The following is an 18,149-nucleotide window of genomic DNA, read 5'->3' as shown; positions in this document are numbered from 1 at the left end:
CCCGTTTGTTCTCTCTATATATAAAACTCTGTTTATGTTTTGTTATGTTTGTTAATTTTTTTTTAATTCCACGTATAAGTGAAATAATACAGTATTGCTCTTTCTCTGTCTGAGTTACCTCACTTAGCATAACATTGATCCCTTCTAGGTCCATCCATGTTGTCACAAATGGCAAGATTCCATTCTTTTTTATGGCTGATTAATATTCCATTGTGTGTGTGTCTGCATGTGTGTGTGCATGTGTGTTTGTGTGTGTGTGTGTATTACATCTTTTTTATCCATTTATCTTTTGATGGGCAGTTAGGTTGCTTCCATATCTTGGCTATTGTAAATAGTGCTTCAGTGAACATAGGGGTGCATGTATCTTATGTTCTCTAATTAGTGTTTTAGTTTTCTTTGGATAAATACCCAGGAGTGGTATTGCTGGAGATAAAGCAAATTTTAAATGCTATCTAAACAAAGTATATACAAACAGAACAGAAACTGATTGTAAAGGCCCATTCTGTGTTCCTAAGTATTGGCAGCATATAACAGGGACCTTAGATTTGGACCAGGAAATGGAATCTTCTAATCCTATTTAAACTTCTCCTTTACCAAATAGAAGGTTTATCTTATTCCACTCTCAACTAGTTTATTCAACTCTGTTCCTGGATAAATGCTTCTCTGTCACTGTGGCTTACCTTGAAAAGAACTAGCATTCTAGCATTTCCTTTTACAGACCAACTTCACTACCCTTAAAGATGTTCAAGGTTTTTTTAAAGATCATCACCCGCTAATGCCAGTAATAAACAAGTCATACTAACATAGGGACCAGGGAGTGAAAATAGTTGAAGTACTTTACAAGAGAAATTGAAGATCAAGATAAGAGAGAAAATTACAAGGGAATTACTATTCTGTATATCAGTAACCCTAAATTCCTTCTTCTTGAGTTCCTTACAAAGGAACTATTTGAGCCATCTATCTATCTAAAAATAAATTCTCAAAGTCCAAACTAAGCATATCTTACAGTTGCAAATTCTTGTGGGTGTAAATTCAACTATCTTTAACTTGCAGTTATATCAAAGCCACCATCTTATTTTAAATTTTGCAATGCTTTAAAAAATTTGGTAGTTTTAGTCATGTTTTTTGTTTTATGACCTTTTAATGAGTTTCTATGCTTTGAATAATAAAAAACATGTATTTTCTCCTCTGTTTACTTATCTGGACGTTTCTGCTTCTTTAACATCTCCTTCCCTTCCTTTGTTAGCTGAAAAATAAAAGTCCGTATTTTAAAAGAATAGCATAGTTTATTTGAAGGATGTGGCAATAGACCATATGTAATTAATAGTACCTCAGTTATTTAAAGCAAATAAAATATATGACCCACCATTTTAGTCAGGTTTTAGCTCTTAGGTTGTTTTTTTATTTTTAAATGAAAGATATATTGCCATTTATTAGTTTATATTATCTCCACATGCAGTTGATGTCATTGTCAAACCAGAAGAAGGAGGCTTTCTTGCTGTGGACTGCTTTCCTGGCACTAATATGTCATGGTGATATTTTCTCCTGCTGTTCCCTATTACATTCCCATTTAGTTGTGATGTTTTCCTTTTTGTGAGCTTCCTATCTGTTTGCAGGCCCTATATAAAATAAACTATTTAAGTGTCATCCAGTGACCAGGAGGAATAGCTACAGGGAAGATAGTAACTGAAGACAGAAATTCAAGGATACCTTTCATAGCATTGACAATACCAGCAAGCATGACTGATGCTACCTGAGGAAAAGCTTTTATTAGCTCTACAGAGGGGCATTAAAGCACGAGAAAACAGTCTCTTCCCTGAAGAGCTTTATAACCCAGATGGATGGATCCAACATATATACATAAAGTGACTACAATTTATTTCTTCCCCTGTGTGATACATGAGTTAGTTTACTAAAAATCATGGAGTGGAGAGTGCTAAATGCATACTGAATAACAGAATGTTCCAGGTGATAAGAATATAATCAAGCATAGTTCTCCAAGTATGTTGATGGACATATAGATTGGATCAGCTTGTATCAAGTTTATGTTTACTGCCAAGTGCAGTACAGAAATTAAGCTGGACAACTCTGCTCTGAAAACACTTTTGAAATGGATGGAAATCAATCAGCTAGGAAAATGAGCTGGAAAATTAAAGAAGGAAAAACCTTTTCTTCGTAAAACTAAATCTCATTGCAGCATCCACTGTATAGCCTTTGTTCTTTCTATAAGCAAAATTGGAAGGGATAAAATGGGGAACTTCTTAGGAGGTTTCTTAAAATTTCCAGTATAAATTGGATCCTCCTCTCCTCTCGTGCTCTGATACTTTAATTTATAGTTCTTTTCAGTAAATTTATAATCTAAGAGAAAAGTGGTAAGACTTAGAAGTGTGTTTTAGGAGAAGGATCAGAAAACTATGGCCCATGAGCCGAATCTAACCTGCTGCCTTGATTTTAGAAATTAAATTTTATTAGAACAAAGCCATGCTCATTTGTTTACATATTTTCTGTGGCTGTGGAGTTAAGTAAACTGGACAGAGTCTGCATGGCATAGAAAGCTGAAAATAAGGGAGTTCCCTGGCAGTCCAGTGGTTAAAACTCTGAGCTTTCACTGCGGAGGGCCCAGGTTCAATCCCTGGTTGGGGAACTAAGATCCCACAAGCCGAGTGGTGCGGCCAGAGAATAAAAAGAAAGCTAAAAGTATTTACAGTCTGGCCCTTTACAGGAGTAGTTTACTGACCCCTACTAAGGATTGTCAAATAAGGAAGAATACCTTTTTCAGTATAAATAATGGTGTTGAAGAGATTGGTTTCTGCTGTTAATATTGTTATAAAATTTGCTGTGCACTTAAATGCTGGTTGAATGAACATTGATCAGATAATTTAAGAAATTATATATGCTTATATATAGTAAAACTAGTTCTTTGTTTACAGTCAAAGTAAACTGACTCCTTCAATTCTCGTGTTTGATGGTTTGTAAATTCTTCTAGATTCCACGTGTTGCTTCTGCTTACACACGAACTTGCTTTATAAAGCATATCCTTTTCAAAGCAGTTTGTATAAAGCTATACCTACACAGTACTTTGCCTAAAACGTACACCCTGATTTTTAAGTGCAAAGCCAGCATATTAATATAATTTGTAATTATTCTTTGCTAAGTCACAGAGCCAAAATTCTTTTCTTAAATACATTACTTAGCAACCCAGCTAAGATTAATGAAGGAAGTCTTCATGCATTTATTGGTGTTTCATTTGCTAATAGCGTAACAGTGGGGCTGATTTTATTTATTAAATTATAAAGCCTGCTCATCAGTGCCTTGGCCCCAAGTCCCAGTAATCCTTATAAGTATCAGCATGCCTTACATCCCTGTCTTTTCTAAAACCCAAAAGCACTTCACCCATAAACCTCATTCATGTTCATAGTCCCCCAGAGGGTAGGGGCAGGCACCAATATACCTAGCGAGAGGTAGAGAAATTAAGACACACACAAAAAAGCATTCATTTCCCCTTTGCTCATGTGACAAATAGAGCTATAATTGGTTTCATGCATTAATGTTTACTCTTTAGTATAATTATTTGGGCAGCTTTCTTTCCATTCCTTCTAAAGCATGGCCCTGCCATTAGTTTGGCTTCTTCACTTTGCCACTAGAGTGGCAACACCACAGATCTGATTATGCTTCTTCACTTCTTAAAACTCTGTATTGGTTCCTGTTACCTTTATAGCTCTTCAGGATGGCACACGTGGTCTTCTGCGATCTGCCCCCCAACGTCATCTCTAGTTTTGCCTGCCCCACCCTTGTCCAGTCTAAATTTTACACCCCTACTCTATTAAATATGGGAGCTTGTAGTTCTCCTAACAGTGGTGTTTCATCACCTTTCCCCTTTGCCCAGGACTGCAGGTCTGTCTGCCTCTCCTGCCCTCTTCCTTCACACTCTGCCAGCTTGTGCTCATCCTTCAGCTCCAGCATCGTCGCCTCTAAGGAGCCTCCCTGAAACTCTCTCCCTTCAAGCTGGGTTGAGTGGCTTCCATCTGGACCTCCATAGTTCTGCATGGATACTACCTTAATAGTGTACTCTGTAGAAATTACTTCTCATTTGTTTATCTTTCTTACTAGATTGTAAGTGCTGTGAAGGCAAGGGCCACATCTAAGTCAACTCTTTGTCCCCAGGACATACTTAGTGTTCTAGGCCTGTTATCTAATAGATATGAATAAATCTCACCCCCAAACACTGGTTCATCATAATTAGGCTCTTGCAAACTACTTACCTCCTTCTTCTGCCTCCCCTCTTCCTCACCCCTCCCTCCTTCCTCCTCTACTTCCCTCCTCTCTCAAGGACTGAGCTCTGGTGATAGTCAGGTATCCATCACTTGGTACCTGCACCCAAGCATCTCAGCATTGCTGAAGGAACTAACTTCTTATTTTAAATAAATGGTCACTGCATTCAGAGGGTCCCTCAACACTGTGACAGTCCTGTTGAACTTCTCTAAAATCTTCACTTTTTCACTCTCCAGAACTACTTTAGATCTTCTCATCTCACTTCTAAATTCTAAATCCACCCTACTTCATTGGGCACAAAGAATTAATCAAAAAAGTCATCTTCTCACCACCAAAACTACTGTCCTCCCTCAGCTGGGCTCAAACTCTACCTGTCCTTGGGTTACTGTGGATTAAGTTTCAATCCCTCTTCTACTGCTTTGGCTCCCAACCCCACTATCCTTCTCAAGGACTCTGTTGCTGCAATTACTTCCTCACTTCCTATCACCCCACAGACATCCTCTGGCACCTCCTATCCCAAAAAATAAAAACAAAAACTTCGTTTTGTCTCATAGTCCTTCACTTACTGCCCCATTTCTCTGCTCTACTTCATACCAATTTATTTTTTTTCCTTTTAACTTTTTATTCAGACATAATAAATTCAAATCACACAATTCAAATCACAGGAGAGATGCAAAAATAATACCCAAAAAAATGCCCTGTACCCAAATGATAACACCTTACACTTTCTTATCCTTTTCTTTCTCTTCATATTTTCCTCTCACTTATTATTTTTATATTTTCCAAATGGTGATTTTCTAATTCTCTTATTCCTTCTCCATTTATTAGATGCCATTCTATTGTTAAAGGAGGAGCTTTCCATTTTTCCCCCAGTTACTTATTGATTTGCTTGTGTAATATATTCATTGCGTTATAATTCATTGTGAGCATTATAGTTTATTGTTCAGATTGTCTCAGATTTGGCCAGTGGAAGTCTTTTCAAGCTGGGTTCCATATCATTTTGTCATGCCCCCATTCTGTAAGCACATACATTCTGGTATAACAAGATAGTCCAAACTTATCTTGTACTTTTCCTCCTCTAGCCCTTGAATCAACTATTTCTCCAGTGAGCCTTTAGGTAGAGAATGGTATTTAGAAAATAATATCTAGAGCCTAGGTGTGCTCATTGCTACTGGGGTGTCATTACTTCTAGGTGCCCTTAGCAGACAGAACTGATAGTAGCTTAAATTTCACCACTTTAGAGAAACTTTTCCTGAGTACTCCATCTCATGTGGCTGCATAGTCATTCTTTATCACATCACCTTATTCTAACTTTCTTCATGACACTTGGCACTCACTGTTAGTTGGTTGCTTGCTTGCTTTATTGTGCGTCTTCCTCTGACTAGAAAATGAGTATTATGAGAGCTAAGACCCTACCTATCTTTTCATCCTCAGCACTTAGTAGAATGCCTGATGCCTAGTAGTCATTCCATACATTGTTGAATGGATAGATGAGTGGATGACTCCCTTGTCTTAGGGCAGTTTCACCTGTGTAACAGCTTCATCTTCTCTAGTCATGAACAGTAGGAATCTTTGGAGGGGCTCTTATGTTTCATGGACTCTCAGCAGTTAGAGACTGGGAAAAACGTTTCCTTCTTCATATTCTTGATGAAAACAGTAAAGATTTTTCATCGCTGTTAAGGAGCTTAATTCTCACAGCCCTTCTGTATTTGTTGTACATATTGACCCTAATGTAGATTTCATAAAAACTGTTTTTATGAACACTAACTTTAAATATTTTTAAGATATTTATAATCATATTGCCCCTCAACCCTCCTCTTAAATAACTTAAACCTCTTACACATAAGATTTATTCATGAAGGTTAAGTGACCTACACTTTGATATTCTTGAAATGTATTAAGTTCATGCTTCTTTTTTATCTGAATTTAATTTTATTTATTTTTTTATACAGCAGGTCCTTATTAGTCATCAGTTTTATACACATCAGTGTATACATGTCAATCCCAATCGCCCAGTTCAGCACACCACCCCCCCACCCCCCCGCGGCTTTCCCCCCTTGGTGTCCATACGTTTGTTCTCTACATCTGTGTCTCAATTTCTGCCCTGCAAACCGGTTCATCTGTACCATTTTTCTAGGTTCCACATATATGCGTTAATATACGATATTTGTTTTTCTCTTTCTGACTTACTTCACACTGTATGACAGTCTCTAGATCCATCCACGTCTCTACAAATGACCCAATTTCGTTCCTTTTTATGGCTGAGTAATATTCCATTGTATATATGTACCACATCTTCTTTATCCATTCATCTGTCGATGGGCATTTAGGTTGCTTCCATGACCTGGCTATCATAAATAGTGAGGTTCATGCTTCTTTACTAGAATATCTGCTTTTCTTTTATCTACTTCCTCACTCCCTACTCACTGACTTTTTTTAATATTACCACTTTGGTGGGGTTTTAACTACATAATATAATAATTTTAAAACATCAGAAGATTTTACACAAAAGAAAAATTTAATTAAGTTTTTGTTTATTTAAAACAATGGAACTTAAGGGGTCATATTTGATAGTTTCTTACTAAGATAGTACTTATAGCCTAATGAATTTTATTATATCTTGTCCTATATACATGTGTTTTGTGTGGGGTTTTTTCCCACTGTACTTTTTTAAAATAAACTTTATGTTAGGACAGTTTATATTTATAGAAAAGTAGGCAGTATAGTACAGAGAATTATCATATACCCTACACTCAGTGTCTCCTATTATTCATGTCTTACATTAATATGGTTCATTTATACAATTAATGAACCAATATGGATATATTATTATTGACAAAGTCCATAGTTTATTCAGATTTCCTTAGTTTTCACCTCACATCTTTTTTCTGTTCTAGGATCTCATTCAGGATACCACATTACATTTAGCTTTATGTCTCCTTAGCCTCCTCTAGGCTATAATAATTTCTCAGACTTTCCTTATTTTTGAAGAGCTTGACAGTTTTGAGAAGTATTGGTTATTTTACAGAATGTTTCTCTATCAGAAGCTGTCTGATATTTTTCATGGTCAGACTGGGGTTATGGGACTGGAGAGGAAAGTCACAGAGGGTAAAGTGCCATTTTCATCACATTATTCCAGAAATACATACCAGCATGACTTATCACTGTTGATGTTGACCTTGATTGCCTGGCGGAGGTTAGTGTTTGTCAGGTTTCTCTATGCAAAGTTACTTTTTTCCCCCTCTTCCCATAGTGTAGTCTTTGGAAGGAAGTCACTATTTGTAGCCCAAGCTTAAGAAGTGGGGGTTATGCCCTACCTCCTTGAGGTGAGAGTATCTACATAACTTTTGGAACTCTTCTGCACAGATATGTCTATTTACCCCTATTTATTTATTTATTTATTCGTGGGTATTCATTTTATACTGTAGATTATAATTTAATACTCTTTTAATCTATACTTGTGCTTCTCTTCATAATCAAATGAATCTTTTGCCTTTTCCTAAAGATTCATCTTGGGAGGGATAAAGCATGACTGTTGCTTCAGTTTTTTGAGGCCTTCTGGGAATAAACAAGGCTGTAAAAAAAAAAGAAAAAAATACTCTTTTATTTATTTTGTTGCTCAAGTCATTTTTTTAGCATTAGCCATTGGGAGCTCCTTCAGTTGGGTCCTGTGTCTCTTTGACGTGTCCTCATCATTGTGGATTTTTTTTTTTTTTTTGCTTTATCATTTTTTGAGTACATCCTTCTGACTCTACGTGGTGCTCCAGGCTTATCTTGTATATATCCTGCCTCATAGAATCAGTGTTTTCTTTTTTTTTTTTTAAACTAAACTGGATTCTGTAATAATATTTGTTTGCTTTTTGTTTTTAATTCTGAATTAGCATGAGATACATGTAACGTGATTATATTTTTATCAAAATATCAAGAAAGGTCTGTTTGCTTTGTGACCTTCCAGTTAGCCTGAATTTTTTTTTCCATTAAAGATATAGTTTGGTTTAGTTGCAACCAAGATTCCTATCAAGTGACTAAAGTGGTACCTCATTGTTTACCTGACATTTATCATATTTTCAAAAAATGAACTGGTTCCACACAAGTGAATTTTTCAGATGCTTAAAGCTTAGACTTTTCATTTGCCTTTCCTTTCCTTCCTTCAAGGAACATATTTTAGGCACCTACCGTGTGCTAGGCACAGTGCTGGGTACCCAGAACAGAGAGACAAGACACAGCTTTGTTTCTTGAGTAGTCCACAGTCCGGTAGGGACGTTGTTATACCTCAGCATGATAAGTGCTATAAAATTAAGCTCAAGATGAAGTAGAAGCCAACAGAAAAGATCAAGGATAATTTCTTGACATTTCAAAGGATAAACATTAATTAGCCAGATGAAATGGGAGAGAATGAGTCAGGCAGGGAGGTTAAAGGAGATGGGCAAGGATGTTTTAACAAAATGAGTAGCATGTAACTGGAAGAGTATGCCTTTTTGAAGTACTGCAAGGTGCTCACTGTGGCTGGAGCATAAAATAAGATGGAGGTAGTGGTGAGAGTTGAAAAGTAAGCCTAGGATCCATCATAAAGGGCCTCATGTACCACGTTTATATGTTAACATTTTGGTGGGGGGAGCACTGCTGGAGGGTTTTTAGGCAGAGGAGCAAGCAATCACTTTGACATTACCGTGGACAATGAATTAGAGTAGCCAAGAAACAAGGTGAGGAATCCATTTCATTAGTCTAAACTAGAGATGAGGACAGTGATAACAGAGATGGAGTGAAGTGGATGGATTGGAGAGATATAAAGGAAGTAGAATCAATACACCTTATCAACGTATGGATGTGAGGTTAAAAAAGAGTGGGTGATAATTGAAGTGATAAATAAAACAGACCTTACCTGCATGTACCTGACAATATAGGCCTGTACAAAAATAACCATAATATAATTAAAACCACATTTTGTGTCCCTTACTGAACAGAAGTTTGTGTGTCTACTTTCCAAGTATTTTGGAAGCATTACTGTAGCTTAACGGTCCAGTGATGGTCCCTGTAAAGGAACAGTACATGTGAGGATTAAGTACTGAAGAGCTCTGGTATGTCACACTCTCGAGTTCTCAAAAATAGAACCAAATGAACTGAAAAGAAATCAACACTAGATGTAGGGAAATTTTTCAAATTAAAATTTGAAAAATTTCTTTCTCTGGCACAATCCTTATAGCTAGTGTACAGCAGCCAGCTTGAGCTGCCATGCCAATGTGTCTAACAATTTTCTCTTACATTTCCTGGCAGAGCTTAGCTGATATTGTCTGTTATCCTGGGTAGAAAACATAGTGATACAATACATTTACACAGTGCATCAGTCTCACCAACTCCTCTTACTGTGCAAATAGCTCCATAAATGTAAGTTTGGCACTTGGAAAACCACAAATATGTTTGGCCTGCTTACATGGCATTTTACACAAACATTTTGGCTTACTACATGTCACTGTAACATTAATTGGGGTTATTCTTTGTATTAATAAATGATTTTTGCCTCAAAAAGTTCCCTGTGAACATAAATGAATCTGGCCAGTATTCTCATGAAATATCTCAACATTTCCATAATGCTACTGGCAAATGATAGCAGCTCATTTTTGCAGATGAGAAAATTGAAATAGTGACTTAGATGTATCACCTCAAGCCTCCTTGTCTGATGTCTTCCATATATATGCTGTTTCCAAAATAACATGATTCAAAATAAAACAAGCATATTCAAATGTCAGATAACAAGTTTATATAATCCCTTAGTCATGAAGGCAGTTCCAGAAGGAGGAAGAAGACAACCAAAACAGAATATTGTAATTTTTATAAAATGAGAGGTAGAGAAAGGACTAGGAAACAGTCCAAAAGGCTCCTAGACAGTAACATCCTCTCCTAATTAGAGTGAAATCAGTAAAATAGTAATCATTAGGTTTACTAATATCCACTGAAATACAAAATAAAATAAGAAACACAGTTCATGCCTTAGCTTGGTAAGTGCAAGAAAAACAGGATTTGCCTGCAGTTGTTTTGTTATAGCTTCGTACCAGTCATGATGAGAAGAAACTTCTGGATAGACTGTACAAGTGGTTTTCTAGCTTCTTCTACAGATTTGTAGTTCCACTTGACTCATTCTTTCTCCTAACAAATCATGAGAAAAATAGTATCTTTTAATAAGGAACTAATAAGTTGATATCTAACATTTATTGAATTTCCTAATTAATTTATTCATTTCAAAGATTTAAGTATAAATCGTTTTTAACATTAAGATGAACTGTTCAATACAACCTCCTGACCAACATTTTTAAAACCACTGTTACAGACTATTCAGACATTATTAAGTTGTAGAATCTTCTTCGCTTTCTTTCTTTCTTTCTTTCTTTCTTTCTTTCTTTCGTTCGTTCGTTCTTTCTTTCTTTATGGCTGCATTGGGTCTTTGTTGTTGCATGCGGGCTTTCTCTAGTTGCGGCGAGTGGGGGCTACTCTTCATTGCAGTGCGTGGGCTTCTCATTGCGGTGGCTTCTCTTGTTGCAGAGCACTGGCTCTAAGCACGTGGGCTTCAGTAGTTGTGGCATGCGGGCTCAGTAGTTGTGGCTCACGGGCTCTAGAGCACAGGCTCAGTAGTTGTGGCGCACGGGCTTAGTTGCTCCGTGGCATGTGGGATCTTCCCGGACCAGGGATGGAAACTGTGTGTGTCCCCTCCATTGGCAGGCGGATTCTTAACCACTGTGCCACCAGGGAAGTCCCTGCTTTTTATATACCAAAGTAAGTCCAGGCTCGTAAACATTTTTAGTAAGGAAGGAACTGAAGATAACACCATGTTTTGTATTTTCAAGTATCATCTCGGGGGCTTCCCTGGTAGCCACAAATATACACCCCATATTTTTCAACTTTGTATAAGAAAGTGATTGTCTTTGTTCTTAAGGAAATATTGTCACCCATCCCTTAGTAAAAATGATAAAATATTTTTTCCACCCTCAGTTTTTTCAAAAGCAGACCCTTCTGATAAACTCTGTTCTATAATGCCTGAGTCCAGGTTGAGCCTGGGAGGTGTTAGGATAAGCCTGGAACATCTTGTGCCAGAAACTGTTGGGGGCATAGTCGAAGGACATAGATGTCAGCCTGAAGTTCCCACTGGCCAAATCTGGGGGAAATTAAGTATAGTAATGAATTATAGGTCATTGAAAAAATAGGAATCTATTAGTTCATACTGATGATGGATGGATGGATGGAGAAGAAAGGAAGGCTCTTCTTTATAGTACAATGCTGACTGATAAATTTGGATGGAATGATGAAGTTGGAAAATCACCATTCTGCGACCATCACAACAAAGATTGGTTTAGGCAAGAATGATCAGTAGATGCTAAATATAGGGGGGAAGTTTTGACAAGGAACAGGATGTTTACATAGTCTTAATTGTCTTCTCACTGCTTCTTAGTTACAAGGAGGAAAATAACTATAATATGGAAAAACCAGTGAGAGGCAGTTGGGCCTCTGGATGTGATACCTTGAGAAACATTCAGCATCATTTATGTCATATTTGTATGTAAGTGGGAGGCATAACCTGAATTTAATCATGAGAAGACATCAGACAAAATCAATTGGAAATCATTCTATTAAAAAAAAAAGTGTCCTGCATTCTTAAAAATGTGAATGTCTTGAAAGATAGGGGAGAAGAAGGCAGGGGGAAGGCTGAGGAACTATTCCAGATTAATGGAAACTAAAGAGACATGACAACTTACTGTTAATCTTTGATATAGGACTGGATCTCTGGACTAGAACTGAAAAAATGATAAAAAGGACATAATTGGGACAGGTGCCAAGACTGGAATATGGATGGTAGATTAGATAAAGAGTATTGTATTGATGTTAAATTTCCTGAATTTGCTAACTGTATGATGAATATCTTTGTTCTTAGGAAGTACACAATGACGTACTTAAGGATAGAGGAGCATGATGTCTGTAACTTAGTCTCAAATGGTTCAAGAAAATGATTGTGCATGTGTGGAGATAGAGAATACAATTACAAATGTACCATATTGTCAACAGTTGGTGAATTTGAGTAAAGGCTACAAAGAAGTTCTCCAAGTGTTGCAAGTTTTCCATAAATTTGAAATTATTTTAAAATAAAAATTTTACAATTCTATTCGATGTTCTCTAGCCCTTTCTAAGGCACAAAATGACATGACGATAATGAAGATGCAATCAGAGAGACTTTCAAAAGAATATGACCGGCTCCTGAAAGAACACTCAGAACTTCAGGTGGGTGACATCCATTTTACAAGCCTCACCTTTTTGAAATAGTAATTAATTACCTAAGTCAATTATTTGGGTTATTTGCCCTTCGCAAGCTAAGAGGATGTATTGATAGTTAATCCTGACTTTGCAAAGTGATTAAATAAGCCAATTTTTACTTGAAGATTGGGATATTGCATGAAAATAATCATAACATAGAGAATTACTGACATGCTAACTTACAGCATTCTAGCTGGAGTAAAGTTTTAAGGAAAAGAATTGAACCATAAAAACAGCAGCATTGGAAACCAGACTGGTTCTGGAAAAATTTAGTTTTGCCATTTAGAATGTTTGCCATATGCATGCCAAAATAAAGCCAAAAATTGAAGACCCACATTACACTACTCCTTCTATCCCACTGTTTGAAATATCTTAGGACAAAGCCTGAGGCATTCAGATTATATGTTTTACCTCCAGAGTTAAGTTGAAAGATGGAAATGGAGAAAACCTTTTTATCGTTGAAGTCACAAAGTCAGGGGCCATGGTTTTCTTTCTGTTCCCCTTCGGTCCAGCAAGAGTCAGTTCCCTACGGTCACCCATGTTGGGTTTGTCTTCCCTTCCTTCTTGGGCTGCCAGCCCCTAACCTGATTTGATTTCCCAGCCCGCTTTGACCACATGTGGGGAGAATTCGGGGAAGAGACCATTCCAGAGGCAACCCTGGCCCTCTCAATTCCTCCCAAGATGGAGGGTCTCTGCTCTTCTGCTTTCAGATTGGGCTTATCCTTAGAAATTGGCAGCATTTGTGGCCTTCAATGAGGGCTTTTTAGCAATTACAGCTCTACAGTTATTTCACTGTATTAGAAGCCTTAGTCCCAGGACTCATTTCCCTGCATGTCAGTGGTCATTGTATCTTCAGGGTCCAGCACTGTGCCTGGCACAAGACAAACAAGCACGATATTCATAGGCTTGGAGTCAGACAGGCATGGAATAACTATAACTTTCTTACTAGCTTTGTGATCCCAAGTAGGTCATGTCACCCCTCTGGGGCTCACTTTTCTTCATCTGTAAAATCAGAACAGTAATAACACCTGGCTCACTAGCTTGTTGGGAGGATTAAATAGAATGTGTAGGGTGCTTAACGTTGTGCCTGGCTGATAGTGAACACCCAAGGAATGATAGCTGTTATCATAATTATCACTAGTACCAGTATTAATTCCTCTGTAGAAATTTTACTGAAAGAATGACTTATTCTCATCCAGCCACTTTGGCCTTGATTAGAGCCAGTCAAGAGATAATCTGATGCACATTTGTAATCTGGTATTCCCAGCTGAGTTGCATGTCTGATTTAACTGACCTACTTTGACAGTAGGGCGACCAGAGAAGGATAGATATCCTGTGTGCTCCAGACCCAGGACACCAAGAGCTCAGTTCTCATGCTCCGGAGTAGGTAGTTAGATTTTCAGCAGGACCACCCTTTCTCCATCTCTACAACAGAGGTCCCGAAATTGCTGACTTCACCATGGCATGATGAGAATTATTCCATCGCATCCTTAAAGATCCACCATGGAAAGTGGAGAAACATTTTAGAAGCCTCTCGCCTAGAAATAGAACTATTTTTCCCTCCCATTTGTGAGATGAGGGTGTAGTCAACAAGGATGAGCATCTACACCGGTGGTCTCTGCCCAGGGTATCAGAAACGTTTAGATCCCTGGATGGAGAAAGAAGCAGAGAATGTCCCATTGTGGTAACAGCCAATGATTCTGTTAATCCCTCAAGAATGTATGTGATAGTAAGATACCCTCAACCCTTTTTCTTTCCCCAAAAAAAGCTTCAGTTTGAAGCTTATGCATTCCTGATAAAAGGTGTTCAAAAGTTTTTATGAGTAATCCCTTCCCAAGAAAGTAGTTTTTATACCTGTGTCTTTGAAAAAATGTCCTCATCCCAGATATGCCAGGTGCCAGGCTGAGAGTTGGGCCCTGGTGCATTTAAGCCTTGTATCCAGGTTTTTGAAATACTTATGGATGACGTTTACTGAGGGTGTGCTCTGGACCAAGCACTTAGCTGATGGCTTCATATATGTTATCTGCGTTCTCTCCTTCATAGCCCATCAAATTATTGATAAAATACATATTTTAATACCCTATTTTGTGAATGAGGGAAACGAGACCCAGAGATGTTAAATAATGTACCCAAAGTCACTGAACTGAAAAGTGATAGCATTCAAAGTTGGATTTAAAGTCAGGAAATCTTTCTTCAGAACTTCCATCATTAACCACTATGCTCCTTCACCTGTGCTGGTCATTGGACTGTGGGTTCTGGGGTCTGCTCTCTGGATTCTGGGCAGATTCAGCCAAAGGGAGGCACTGGTAGAAGACTGAAGGCAGGAGGAGGGGGAAAGCCAAGTAAGTCTCCTGTTCTCTCCACTTCGGGTGGCATCTGCCACAGCAGCCTCATCTCTTTCCATGGTCCCAGTTCCCACTGGGCGTCTTCCACCTGGTGGGACCTCGTTCCTGGGATCCGTTAACACTGTCTCCTCCATTGCCCTCCAGCCCAAAGAATGGTTTTCTGCCGTTGCTAATACCTGAGGTGTCTTACCACCCTGTGCGGTGTGTCTCCTCTCTCACCACCTATAAAACCAATTCCCTGTGATAAATATCTGTTTGATGAGAAAAACTCTCAGCTCCATGGTTGACCAGTTCTGTAAACCTCGGGTGAATCATTTGACATTCATGCAGCTTGGCTTCTTCAGTACTTAGATGAGGATTATAATATTTCATGAGCATTAAATCAGATCCTGGGCAAGAAAGCACTTTAAATATATTTAAACAAGAAAAACTCTCTACAACTGTACGGTGCTACGAGTTATTTCTCGATTGGACACTTTTTTTTCCCATCCACCTACTTAACCCTCCATTGTCCAGTAGGAGAACCTGAATAAGATTCTGAGATATAGGTGTCATTAAATGAGAACCATTTTCTTAAAAGTGACTCTTACACTTTGATATTCACCTTATGAACCCAGCTGAGAAGCAAAAGATTGCTGTAGACCATCTACAGTAAAAAGCTGTACCAAATTGTCCTTCATGAATTTTACTTCAATTGTCAGACCAACCTCAATAATTGAATTACATCATAAAGTTCATTGGGAAACTTTCAATTTTATATACTTGATTAAATAAAATAATCATAAAATAAAGGACTGTTAAAACATTAAGGAAACAGGTAGAAGAGAGGAAAGCTTGTTTCTTTACTGTAAACAAATCCCACTTTACATCTTTTAAATTTGTTTGGATTTCCCCATCTGATCCCCTTCCTGTTATAGGCACTAAATAAATATTAGAAAATAGTCCCTTTGAAATATGTAGTCTTTGCCTTTCCTTGTTTGCCCTGGGTCTCTTCTAGAAAAGAAAACCCAGAATGTACTCAGGATCATTGGCAGCACAAACCCATCAGCACTAGCCATTTTTGAAATTTCATTTTGGAAAATCACCCTTCACTTTAAGGGACTTATCCAGAATAGCAGATCCATTAAAGCTGTGCGTTTTATCTAAAGTGGAAAGATAAATGTAAACACATAAAAGCGGTACCTTGTTACTCATATACCTCCTCTAATGCTGTCTTCTGACTCGATTGCTTAAAGTTGATGTTACTGAAGTTGCTCTGAAAGCAGAAATGCTCAGCCCCAACGAGAGCTTGATAGCTTCCCGGGTGCAACAGTAACCCCGGAACTCCATTGTTTGTGATATTTTTTCTCAGTGTAGATGTCTGCCTTCTTCGTGCAAATGATCTCTATGGTTAACTTCTATCCCATTTTCCTCCAGTTTTAAATCATGTATTATAGTCGTCTTGAGATCAGCAAAGAGTATAATTTGAGAAGCCAGTTCTATTGGCAAATATCTGAAGAATAAAGAAAACAAGGCCACCCCATGTGGGTTTTTTGGTTCTCTTCATTCTTTCTTTGCCAAAAATCTTCATTAAGTTTGCAAGAGGGAAATTTTAGAAATTTTGTTTTCCTTATATAACCTGTGAAATGAAAGCAAAATAGATTAAAGCAGGGGAAAAGGTGAACTTATCAAGAGTGTTATTTTTTATCCCTCTAAGCACTTTTTGAAGTAAAACTACTCATTTTGTAGTTTTTTAAAATTTGAGACTTTCTCAATCTATGTTTTAATTTGATTATTCTCGTAATTAATAACTATACACAGAAAAGAGGATGTTTTTTAAAAGTCCTTGTCATATTTATGAATGTGTTTCTCACTCTTGCTATAACTACCTGTCACATTTTTTTTTTTGCAGGATCGTGCAGGGAAAGGCAATAAGAAAGGCCTGTGAACTTTATGAAAGAAGACTGTGATACACCATGTCAGGAGGATAAATTTGTTATCATGTTAGCCTCTAGAAAACTTAAAATTCAGTTCAGAAAAACATACTGTCTATGACCAGCCAATATTTTTTTTAATGCCACACACATAGGCTATTATCGTAATGGCATTATCACAATATTTGATGATGTTTCAGATATATTGTAAAGTCTGTATTCTAGCTCTCCAGTGAAATATAAGCATGTTAAACACCTTATCTAGATACTGATAGTAACACTGGTATATGGTGGCTGTTTACCAATAAAAGGAGAAATTCATTAGCCACTTACTTCCAAACTTAGATTTTTAAGTTGCATGAAACCATCAAATAGCCTTAAAAGCTTTGATGAATTTCCAATAATAATACTAATCTACTTAATCAGACGATGGTGTATTTGAAAATAGTATTCAATATCAGCAAGTTTGTTCATAGAGAGATTAACTAAGGATAGATGATTAGAAGTAGCTACTATATTTATAGGGAAGAGTCAGAAAGAGCAAAAAATAAAAACAATGACCTTAAGTTTTATTTTTTTAAGCCTGATGGTACTGCAGTTGACTGTCATAAGACAACTATATTGATAATTATATTTTTATTACTGTGCTTCTGCACCTGTTGGGGATTATTTTTGTTGACATTTGTGTTAATAACATAATTAGTAAAGATTCTGCTTTTTTAAAGTTCGTCTGGGAATGGAGTTTACATGTATTTGCATAACTGCCACAGCACTGAACTGAAATTATTTTACAACAGCGTGGAATTCTTGATTTGAAAATGTATAATGTATCCAAAAAGCAGTGTTTCCCATTGCTGCGAGAGTTGCTGATTATACAAATATTACCTCAAATATACACACAGTGGTGTCACAATTTTGCCAAGATGTTTCTGTATTCTGAAAGCTAAATATTAAATACTGTTTTTCCATTCAAATATTCATTTAGTTTCCTTTAGGAGAGGATGATTGTATATTAATGCGATTTAGGTTGTTCCCAGTGTTTAGACTTGAAAAACCATCTTCCATGTCTCATAAAGACCTAAATATAAAAGAAAATGGAAAATAACTACTGGAGTTTTTACTTTTCTGGTATTTGTTTTATCCTTTGTTATTTATTATCATTTTAGCACCAACTTCATGCATATTTAATTTTTTTCACTGTAAAGTGGGTGAAGTGAGCAAGTACGTGAGAATTTTATTTCAGATAAAAGGAGTTACTGCTAGAAAACAGACATGTAGGAGACATTTAGCAGAGTAAGAAATGGGAGTTAGACCATATGGG

At 37.2% G+C, this 18,149-nt stretch overlaps 1 protein-coding gene across 2 annotated transcripts in view; it reads left to right on the top strand.

Annotated features, from left to right (window-relative positions):
* The window catches only part of LOC133096131 (B-cell receptor-associated protein 29), a 38,654-nt gene extending 20,865 nt beyond the window's left edge, over nt 1–17,789 (top strand). For both annotated transcript variants that reach the window (XM_061197598.1, XM_061197597.1), the window contains exons 7-8: nt 12,437–12,537; nt 16,807–17,789. In XM_061197598.1, coding sequence (XP_061053581.1) covers nt 12,437–12,537; nt 16,807–16,842 — 137 coding nt within the window. In that variant the 3' untranslated portion in view covers nt 16,843–17,789. The remainder of the gene's footprint in view (nt 1–12,436; nt 12,538–16,806) is intronic.
* Nucleotides 17,790–18,149: the final 360 nt, after the last annotated feature.

The sequence above is a fragment of the Eubalaena glacialis genome, chromosome 8 (genome assembly GCF_028564815.1).
Source record: "Eubalaena glacialis isolate mEubGla1 chromosome 8, mEubGla1.1.hap2.+ XY, whole genome shotgun sequence".
In the NCBI taxonomy this organism is placed as follows: Eukaryota; Metazoa; Chordata; class Mammalia; order Artiodactyla; family Balaenidae; genus Eubalaena; species Eubalaena glacialis.
Note: the sequence above shows the minus strand (reverse complement) of the source record. Positions and strands in the feature narration are given on the sequence as shown.